This window comes from Festucalex cinctus, chromosome 19 (assembly GCF_051991245.1).
Source record: "Festucalex cinctus isolate MCC-2025b chromosome 19, RoL_Fcin_1.0, whole genome shotgun sequence".
Classification (NCBI taxonomy): domain Eukaryota; kingdom Metazoa; phylum Chordata; class Actinopteri; order Syngnathiformes; family Syngnathidae; genus Festucalex; species Festucalex cinctus.
This window is the reverse complement of record NC_135429.1, coordinates 9,094,186-9,104,543: the sequence shown is the minus strand read 5'-3', so window position 1 is coordinate 9,104,543 and position 10,358 is coordinate 9,094,186. Positions and strand designations below refer to the sequence as shown.

At 44.0% G+C, this 10,358-nt stretch overlaps 1 protein-coding gene across 4 annotated transcripts; it reads right to left on the bottom strand.

Annotated features, from left to right (window-relative positions):
• Window positions 1-4,633: 4,633 nt before the first annotated feature.
• Window positions 4,634-8,890, bottom strand: LOC144007434 (uncharacterized). 4 transcript variants are annotated; one of them, XM_077507099.1, is made up of 14 exons: window positions 8,815-8,890; window positions 8,436-8,609; window positions 8,218-8,274; window positions 7,930-8,109; window positions 7,798-7,844; window positions 7,017-7,032; window positions 6,701-6,942; window positions 6,584-6,624; window positions 6,452-6,486; window positions 6,298-6,367; window positions 5,728-6,214; window positions 5,587-5,672; window positions 5,418-5,503; window positions 4,634-5,333 (listed from the first exon to the last, which is right to left on the bottom strand). In XM_077507099.1, the coding sequence occupies exons 2-11, from the start codon at window positions 8,485-8,487 to the stop codon at window positions 6,097-6,099; spliced, it is 858 nt and encodes a 285-aa protein (XP_077363225.1). In that variant the 5' UTR covers window positions 8,488-8,609; window positions 8,815-8,890; the 3' UTR covers window positions 4,634-5,333; window positions 5,418-5,503; window positions 5,587-5,672; window positions 5,728-6,096. The 4 variants fall into 4 exon arrangements, with proteins under 4 accessions (XP_077363225.1, XP_077363226.1, XP_077363224.1 ...); XM_077507100.1 differs by having other exon boundaries at window positions 6,120-6,214; XM_077507098.1 differs by having other exon boundaries at window positions 5,587-6,214.
• Between the last annotated feature and the right edge of the window lie 1,468 nt (window positions 8,891-10,358).

The window sequence follows — 10,358 nt, the reverse complement described above, 5'->3', positions numbered from 1 at the left end:
ATAAAAAATGCTGTATGGCAGCAGCAATACCCCACCTCTCTCTGCTTCTCCCTGAACTACCCCACCCCCTCTACCTCTACCTGTCCTACCTCTCGCTCTCCCCCCCCCCCTCTACCTGTCCTACCTCTCGCTCCCACCCCCCCTCTACCTGTCCTACCTCGCTCCCCCCTCTACCCGTCCTACCCTCTCGCTCCCCCCTCTACCTGTCCTACCCTCGCTCCGCCCTCTACCTGTCCTACCTCGTTCCCCCCTCTACCTGTCCTAACCTCGCGCTCCACCCCCCTCTACCCTGTCCTACCTCGCGCTCCACCCCCCTCTACCTGTCCTACCTCGCGCTCCACCCCCCCTCTACCCGTCCTACCTCGCTCCCCCCTCTACCCGTCCTACCTCTCTCTCCTCCCCCTTCTACCTGTCCTACCTCTCGCTCACCCCCCTCTACCTGTCCTACCTCTCGCTCCCCCCTTCTACCTGTCCTACCTCGCTCCCCCCTCTACCCTGTCCTACCTCGCTCCCCCCCTCTACCCGTCCTACCTCGCTCCCCCCCTCTACCCGTCCTACCCACCCCCTACCTGTCGCTACCTCCTCTTTCCTCCCCCTCTACCTGTCCTACCTCTCGCTCCCACCCCCCCTCTACCTGTCCTACCTCTCTCGCTCCACCCCCCTCTACCCGTCCTACCTCTCTCCCCCCTCTACCCGTCCTACCTCTCGCTCCCCCCCTTCTACCTGTCCTACCTCTCGCTCCTCCCCCTCTACCTGTCCTACCTCGCTCCGCCCCTCTACCTGTCCTACCTCGCCCCCACCCTCTACCTATCCTAACCCACTCCCCCCTTCACCTATCCTACCCCACTCCCCCCTCTACCTATCCTACCCCCCCACCACCACCACCTATCCTATCCCCCCAACCACCTATCCTCTCCTACCTAACCCCCCATCCCTATACCTATCCCCCCCCCCCGCTACCTAACCTCACCCCACTGCCTAATCCCATCCTACCACCCCCACACTCCCACTAACTCTCCCTATCCTGTCACTCTGAGCCTGTGCTCACTTTGCTCTTGGATGTGTCTGGATTTGAACCCAGGGTACTTTAGGACTCCAAGCCAATGACTTGACCACGAGGCCATGGTAGGAGCGAAAGTGTCCGGGCCACGTGCGTTTTTGTCTTTTTTTTTCCGTTTGTTTTTGTCAAATTCTTCAAGACACAAGCAGGAGGGGGCGCTATTTTATTTGAGATGTGCCTGGATTTGATCCACTGTACTGAAGTACTCCAGTCCAATGCCTTTACCACCAGGCCACAGCAGGAGTGGTGATACCAGGACCACGTGCGCTTTTGTCTTTTCTTTTGCCTGGCCTGAAGTAATTCTTCAAGACTTACGCAGGAGGGGGAGCTGTTCTTTAAGGGACATGCCTGGATTTGAACCCACAAACAGAAGTACTCCAGTCCAATGCCTTTACCGCCAGGCCACGGTAGGAGTGATGATACCAGGACCACGTGCGCTTTTGTCTTTTATTTTACCTGGCCTGAAAGGAAGTTCTTCAAGACATAAGCAGGAGGGGGAGCTGTTCTTTAAGGGACATGCCTGGATTTGAACCCACACACAGAAATACTCCAGTCCAATGCCTTTACCACCAGGCCACGGTAGGAGTGAAGATACCAGGACCACGTGCGCTTTTGTCTTTTCTTTTACCTGGCCTGAAAGGAAGTTCTTCAAGACATAAGCAGGAGGGTGAGCTGTTCTTTAAGGGACATGCCTGGATTTGAACCCACACACAGAAGTACCCCCCAACCACCTATCCCATCCTACCAACCCCCCCACCTCTCCCTATCCTATCCTATCACTCTGAGCCTGTGCTCACTTTGCTCTTGGATGTGTCTGGATTTGAACCCAGGTACTTTAGGACTCCAGGCCAATGACTTGACCACCAGGCCATGGTAAGAGCGAAAGTACCTGGGCCACGTGTGTTTTTGTGTTTTTTTTTCGTTTGTTTTTGTCAATTTCTTCAAGACATAAGCACGAGGGGGCGCTGTTTTATTAGGGATGTGGCTGGATTTGATCCACGGTACTGAAGTACTCCAGTCCAATGCCTTTACCGCCAGGCCACGGTAGAAGTGATGATACCAGGACCACGTGCGCTTTTGTCTTTTATTTTACCTGGCCTGAAAGGAAGTTCTTCAAGACATAAGCAGGAGGGGGAGCTGTTCTTTAAGGGACATGCCTGGATTTGAACCCACACACAGAAATACTCCAGTCCAATGCCTTTACCACCAGGCCACGTTAGGAGTAAAGATACCAGGACCACGTGCACTTTTGTCTTTTCTTTTACCTGGCCTGAAAGGAAGTTCTTCAAGACATAAGCAGGAGGGTGCGCTGCTCTGAAAGGGACACGCCTGGATTTGAACCCACACACAGAAGTACTCCAGTCCAATGCCTTTACCACCAGGCCACGGCAGGAGTGATGATACCAGGACCACGTGCGCTTTTGTCTTTTCTTTTACCTGGCCTGAAAGGAAGATCTTCAAGACATAGGCACGAGGGGGCGCTGTTTTATTACGGATGTGCCTGGATTTGATCCACGGTACTGAAGTACTCCAGTCCAATGCCTTTACCGCCAGGCCACGGAAGGAGTGAAGATACCAGGACCACGTGCGTTTGTCTTTTCTTTTGCCTGGCCTGAAAGGAAGTTCTTCAAGAAATAAGCAGGTGGGGGCGCTGTTCTGTCAGGGACATGTGTGGATTTGAACCCACACATAGAAAGACTCCATTCCAATTGCTTGACCACCAGTCCACGGTAGGAGCAGCAGTAGCAGGACCACGTGCGCTTTTGTCTTTTCTTTAACCTGACCTGAAGTCAAGTTCTTCAAGACATAAGCATGATGGACTGGTGTTCTGTAAGGGATGTGCCTGAATTTGAACTCATGTATTGAAGTACTTCAGGCCAATGCCTGGACCACCAGGCCACAGTATGAGTGATGGTAAAAGGACCACGTGCGCTTTTGTCTTTTGTTTTACCTGGCCTGAAAGGTTCCAGTTCTTCAAGACATAAGAGGGTGCTGTTTTGTTAGGGATGTGCCTGGATTTGAACCCATGCATTGAAGTACTCCAAGCTTTGGCCTTGACCACCAGGTCACAGTAAGACTGGTAATACCAGGACCACTTGCGCTTTTGTCTTAATTTTACCTGGATTGAAAAGTTCAAGACATAAGCAGGAGAGGGCGCTGTTTTCGAAGGGACGTGGCTGGATTTGAACATATGTGTTGAAGTACTCCAGTCCAATCCCTTGACCACCAAGCCGCGGGAGGAGTGATAACAGGACCACGTCCACAATAGCTCAAACAGCACTCTCAATTAGGCTGTTTCAGCAGGTCAGTTTTTACATGTCACTAACCCCACCTATTTCGGTTTTACACGTCACTCGCTCAGCGTGAACTCCACCCTCACAATTTTCAACCCCTCCCCCTCCCGGCCGGAGCAAACAAACAGCAGCAGCAGCAGGAGGACAACATGGCAGCAAAACAACCCCATAGCAAATGCTCTGAACCAGATTGTACAGAGGACAACAAAAACATTTTTCTTCTGCCACAGAAAGGCTTGTGGTTGGACTGTATTTATGCATTAAACATGCCCAATTAACTCCCAAAACGTGTTAGTTTCCGCAAGTGGGGTGGCTGATTTCGTCGCCCTGTATCTCCGCCCTGGAGGGTCGGCACTGACGCCGTTGGAAAGCCGAGGTCGAGGCGTTTGATCAGTTGATTGCAGCTTGCTAAAGTTGATCTTGACATTTTGGGCTACTATCCTGGTTTGTAACAACATTTGGGAGTTGATAAAAAAAAAAAAAAAAAAACTCTTGCCGCGCCGTTTCACCCAGCTTTTGGGAATTGGGAATCACACGTTCTTCTGCTCGCCTCTAGCTGCTAGTGCTATGGTGCTTGTTGGACCCTCCCAACCAATATGGCGACCGGTAGTGCATTCTAAGAGGATGAAACGACCACTCACGTCTCGGCACTGTGGACGCGTGCACATTGCTGGCTTCCATTCCGCTTTTCACCAGAGGGGGCGCAGAGCTGCAGAAAAAAAATAAAAATGGTAACTTGCATTCAGCTCCTTTTTAGAGTAGCACCTTCATACACCTGCAAGTCACAGGACATTAGGACAATAAATGCACAAAAAAACTAATGCTTTTCAGGCCTCACTAATTTTGGCTGATTTTTAGAAAGCTTTAGGATGATGCACAAAGGACTGTTCGAGCCTGTTACAGCAACAGTACAGACGCACGGATGGTCGCCGCATGTGGCTGGAGTCAGACGTGATATTTCACATGAAACTATGTAGGGCCTACCATAGTAAGTCCAATATTTAATTGCAAACTAATTTTGCAACTCATTTGATAAAGAGGAATCAAGTTGAGTGTCAGTTTGCCTTGAACGGAGTCACTCAACTATACTGATCCATGAACCATGACTGCGTGATAAAGGACTCAGACAACACACAAAAAAAAAAAAATCACTTTATTCACGACACATCTACAATAGATTGTGATGCTTACAATTAATTGCACTTACAGCGATTAAAACAAGACACCACACAAAGACTCAAGTGAAAATCTTCAACAGTTTGTCTTGATTCTTGTAGTTTTTAATTTATAAAAAAAAAATAAATAAAAAAAAATAAAAATCACTTTTACCTGACTTTAAATGCACAACACATTTTTACTCACATTTTCAGCCTAGGTGTTTGTCTTCGTACAGAATGTTTAGGAAAATGCTACTTTCTACTTTAGCTTTTTCACTCTGAGAAAACATACGTGTACAATACCTTGCAAAAGTATTCATACTCCTTGCGTTTTTCAATGTTTCTGCACAGAACACTAATATAATTCAAGTGAAACAGTCAAACATCAGTTCACAATTTTAATAAAAGTACAAAGGCACATTTGGCAGATACAAAACCCAACAAAGCTTTACAAGTCAGTCCAGACAGAATAAAATAAAATAAAACAAAACAAAATAAAATAAAAATAGAATATTTCAGAATTGTTCAAACATTGCCTTGACACAGGTATGAACAAAATCCCCATCATGCAGTCAGTGTTTGTCAGTGCACACCCAGTGAGTTAGTGACAGAGTGAAAAAACGAGCCGTTGCTATCCTGTCAAAAATACGTGAGCATTTGTCTTTCAGGCAACCCCACAAAAAAAAAAAAAAAAAAAAAAAAAAAAAGACATGTTTTTCACAGGATGGTGACCAAGTCAACAAATAATTTCCCTGTGCAGTTTGCGCTTTCCTCGCAAAGGGCCGTGGCATCTGCACCTTCGTTTCGGAATGCCACTACCAACTAAAAAAACAAACAAAAACAAAAAAACAAAAAAAAAAGTATTAACATGGGAACCATTTAACAACGTACTTATTTTACACTTGCCTCAATTGCCAAGAAGCTGTTCATCTTGAAGTCTTCATTTGACGGCTGGAATCGTTCCTCTTCCTCCTCTCACCAATCTCTGAGTCCTGCGCCAATCAAAATTTGAGTTTGCTTGATTGTTACAAATGAGTTTCATGCCGCTTGACTTATTTGTCACGGGTTTTGTTACCTTTGTCGAGTCTTTCCTTCGATAGGCTCCTCTTTCAACCTGATTTTTACCCATCTTTGACCTGGCTCATTTCCCGACGTTCACAACTGCAAAAAGAAAAAACTATTAGTTGTGTGCAGGTCACTTGATTTGTCTACGTACTCCTTCGCGTTGTCTCGTTCCTCTTGGCAACGCTCGTTCGAACCGGTGCCTCCCCAACTTTGAAACACCCAGACAAATGTTTCATTTGTGTCGAACAACACGATGGAGCTCTCCTTCAAACCATGCCTACGCTGTACACACCTGCTTCCAAATTGCCAACCTCAAACAACAAAAAGACAGTCTGGATCCAGACAAGCCAAAGCAAAGATTTCCAACATTCCTTCCCAAAGAGTACTCAAGTATACAGACACGAGTCCATCAGCTTAAAAAAATTAAATAAAAAAGCCATGCCTGCCCTCATTCCAACCTTTCAAACCCAAACCACAAAATCAACCAACAACACTCAAGCAAGGCAAACCACAAGGCGCTCTACTCTGCCCCCTCCAGTTCACCATTTCCAGCCACGTCTCGGACAGATACTTGTGTGCTGCTTGATTCTTCATTTGTGGAACTGCTTTTCTTCATTCCAGCCACATCCACCTCACACCTGCACAAAAATAAAAAATAGATATGTATTTTGTGCCCCTTGCATATTAAATTATGCATTTTGTTACTTGTGCCCAGCCTTACCATTCATTTGTGCATTTCTGAACGTGAACTTGCTCTGGCTCTACTTGGCGTTTCCCATCCCAAGTGGTTTCTTCACATTGCAAAAAAAAACAAACAAAATCCACAGATTGCTGCATTTTTCATTTCGGTGTCTGTCGGATTTTGTCACCCTCACCTGGTGGATCTTTGTGCCTCTCTCCCGTCCCACCCCAACGCCACCATGCAACAGAACCCACAAGAACAGATCAGGACAAGTACAATTAGTTTCCAAAACAAGAAAATGGTCCATTTTGTGCATTTATTACACTGCTGTGGTTGGACACGATGGATTCCGGCTCCTTCTCCAGCCTGCAAGAAACAAGCGCATTTGTATAGGCCGTCGTTTCCAAAAGTGCCAAAAGGTTGGCGGGCGACATCCCCTCACCTCAAGCACCCAACCGGTCCGGGCAAGGAAAAACCCTCCCCAAGTCCATTTGGCGAAGAAAGCCGAGATGGCGGGACCAATCCAATCCCCTTCCAGGATGCAACAGATGCTGAGTGGGGAACATTCAACATATTGTGGTGTTACACAATGTTCACTGCAACACGAGACTCCATTCAATGAGTTGAAGCCCTGCAGGTCGACTCCTGGGAGAAGCACGTTTCCTTCCAGACCTGGTCCTGGTCCTGTCGATCAATGCAGATTGAGAGTTCATGTACAATTGTCTGCTGCTCACTTGATTGTGTGTGTGGATCATTACCTTCGTCCGGTGGCTCCTGCAGGCACGTCTCCGAACGAACATGCAGGAAGACAACACAGGGAAGAGGTTGCGCAATAACATGACAAGTCACAGCCTTTTTATGCATGCATGACAGAAATTAGATTATCAAGAAATAGTCAATTTATTTCAATAATGTTTCAAAAAAAGTCAAAGTTTTGCATTCTAAGTTTCTAAGTGAAGTATTTCAAGCCTGTTAGAATTTTGATGATTATGGCAGAAAGACAAAAAATACAATTCTCGTCTTTGCCAAAATTAGAATGACAAAGTCCAAGTTCAGAGGCCTTTAAACGGTCTCAGTATTGGTTTGTAGGCTTCAGAATCATACGCAAGACTGATGACTTGACAGCTGTGCAGAAAACCATCAACAAGAGGAAAAAAAAGCAAAGGCAGCTGATGCTCAAAAAGTGCCGCATCAAAATGAGATGAAGAGGAAGGAGAAAACGTGGTTGGAAAAGGTGCACAAGTGACGGAGATGAAGAGGATGTCAAGCAACGAAGATTCAAAAATCTGAAGGAGCTTCGTAAGCGGTGAACTATCAAGTCAACAGTCACCAGGAAATTTTGTTGGTCACATGAAATTCTCATTTTGTCAAACAGATTTTATATTTCTGCCAAAATGAACCAAACAAAGGCTTGAAATGTTTTACTTTATGTATTCTGAATAATAAAAAATATTTAGTTTTTTTTTTTAAACCATTTATTGAAATAAATGCCAATCCCTTGTAATATAATTCCCTGGTACATGTTTGTGTTGACCTGACCTCGTGTCTCATCCACCGCACAAAACAAAATCCATCTTCAGTTTGTGCTGCAACACAGACATCACAAAAACATTTTTACACAAGTGCAAAACAAAAAAAGGCCCCGTACAATATTCAAGTCAAATACTCCACCTGAAGAGTTCAAAAGCTCCTGTCCATCATTTACACGATACACAGGCAGATTGTGCTGCTTGATTCTTGATTCTGATGTGTGGAATTGCTCCTTTTCCTCCATCCAACTCTGAGCGCTACGACGAGACCACAAAAATTGGAGTTGAGCTGCAACAACCTGCAAGTAATCGGCACAGGGAGCTGAGGAAAACAAACAAACAAAAAAACAAACAAACAATATTGTCAGATGTCGGGATCATAGTTCATCTTACACTTGTTTATTGTATTAGTGTGTGCGTACTTTCTTACCTGGCTTTGGATGAGAGAGAGAGAGAAAAAAAAAACTCATTAAACTGGTCCAGAAGTCTGAAAAACGGAAGGGGAGAGAAAACTGCACAAGCCCGCCTTTCAATTGCCAACCTCACACAAGAAAAAGCCACTCTGGATCCAGACAAGCCACAACTAGAGACCACCTCAAGCAAGAACAATTCGACTCCAACCATCAACTCTCCAAACAATTTCCACACCTGTCCTCGTTTCAATCCAACCTTTGGAGCATCGCACCCAATTGGCACCCATAACCAAAGTCAAGCAAGCAACCTTCCTGTTAACATGCTCCCCACACAAACGTTTGTGTGCCGCTTGATTCTAGACTTGATGAATTGTTCTCTTTGCTCATCCCAGACGGCTCCTCGTCCAACCTGCAAAACAGTCACGCACCATTAATCGTATGCTGGTTCAAGTCATTTGTGTTTGTTCAATCGCCGAGTTCAAAGTCATCAGGTGTGTTCTTTAAAAACAAATAAAATGAAATAAAACAGCTGGCCAGCATTAAAAAAACAAAACAAAAACATTTAAAATGGTGTCAAAAGAAACAATTTATATTTATGTACAATGTGCTCAAACCTCAAACACTGTTGCGTTCCCCAAGTGTGAAAACTCTGAAACAAACAAAACGTCCTTGTGAAAACTGGGAACAAACTGACAAACATTTGCTCGTGTGCTCACTTACCTGACAAAAGGCCACACGGTAGCAATCTCACCACACCTGTGCACTGCACCTGATTGCACACACCTGTCTCCAATTAACTTACCGCCCGGACGTCGTCAATTCAAAAAAAATCAACCCTCTTGCTCGTCTGCTTGTTGAACGTCACTTCTGCACACGAGCGCCACCCGGTGGCCTATCATAATGAGTGCTTTGGCTTACCGCAGAAATTGCTTTTCATGCCACAACAATAAAAGTGAATCACATGAATAAAAGGTCTTGCATTGCACTTCTCTGGAATGAGCCCCTCTATTTTTATGCTTCATAATTAACCACTGGTATTTTTCTTTTTTTTTTTGTACTGTACATCAGCGCTTCTCAATTATTTTCTGTTATGCCCCACAAGAAGAAGAAATTATTTTGCGCCACCCCCAACTCTTGAATGTAACTATAAAGAGTAACATTCGGCTATAAATTCAACTTAATTTTTATTATTTAATATTTATTATTATTTTTATATTTCTTGCTATATCGTCTTCAGGCGCCACACTGCTGCCACCTCATGGTCAGTATGAGAAAGGATGTTATTATTGTTGTATTTTCTTTTTGTCTGTTTTGTTTTATGTTTAAATGTTAAATAAGCAAATTAAAAAATGTGGGTGTATATGACTGTTGTAAATTTTTACATAAGTCTGGATGTTCTGCTTTTGGTATACACTTCAATAAAAAAATATTTAACCAAAAAAAAAAAAAAAAAAAAAAAAAAGTGTGATAGACAATTACCAAAAGAACAATGTGGATCCTGCACCGCGGATCAATGAAAAGCAAAAAAAAAAAAACTATTAAAAAAGGAAATACAGGAATTCGAGGCCTTTGTAAAAAATGCCACATATTTCATTTTTTTTTTAACAATAGTAAACTGGTTATCTAATTTTATTTTGAAAATTAAAATTGAAAATATGAAAATACATTTGTTTTATGTTTTGTTTCAGAGCTAACAACAGAAAGAACTAAATGTACACAGGCCGACAGCAAATGTGCCTGTTTTTTGTTTGTTTTTTAACATTTTGGTGAAAATTTAGGAATATTACTCTATAAAATGTGAAATTCTTGGTATGTGTGAACTTTTGGAATGTTAAAAATTGAATGAGCCGATTTTTATTTTTTTTTTCTAATGGGAACAATGTAATTTTAAATGTGCATTTGGTAATTAACTCGTTTGCTCTCAAAAACGTATAAATACATTCTATTTGATTAAATATATTAAGTGTCCCAAAGACATATTTTTGTTTTTGTTTTTTAATGCTCGAGCATGCAAAAGACGGCTTTGAGGCAACTTCTCAACTGCACTGAATGGGTGACGAAAAAAAAAAAATGGTAGTAATTACAAAACCGGCCAGCAGGTGGCAGCAGAGTATAGTAGATCAACCAGGCCCCTGATGAAAACGAGCTGTTTCCCAAC

What these genes read in the sequence shown, in the direction of transcription:
- LOC144007434 (XM_077507098.1), bottom strand. Translation starts at nt 8,487, where the DNA reads ATGGGTGCCAATTGGGTGCGATGCTCCAAAGGTTGGATTGAAACGAGG. An exon ending in GGACCGGTTGGGTGCTTGAG is followed by an intron (nt 6,625 to 6,700) that starts GTGAGGGGATGT and finishes TGTTTCTTGCAG; the next exon opens with GCTGGAGAAGGAGCCGGAAT. An exon ending in GAGGCACAAAGATCCACCAG is followed by an intron (nt 6,368 to 6,451) that starts GTGAGGGTGACA and finishes TGCAATGTGAAG; the next exon opens with AAACCACTTGGGATGGGAAA.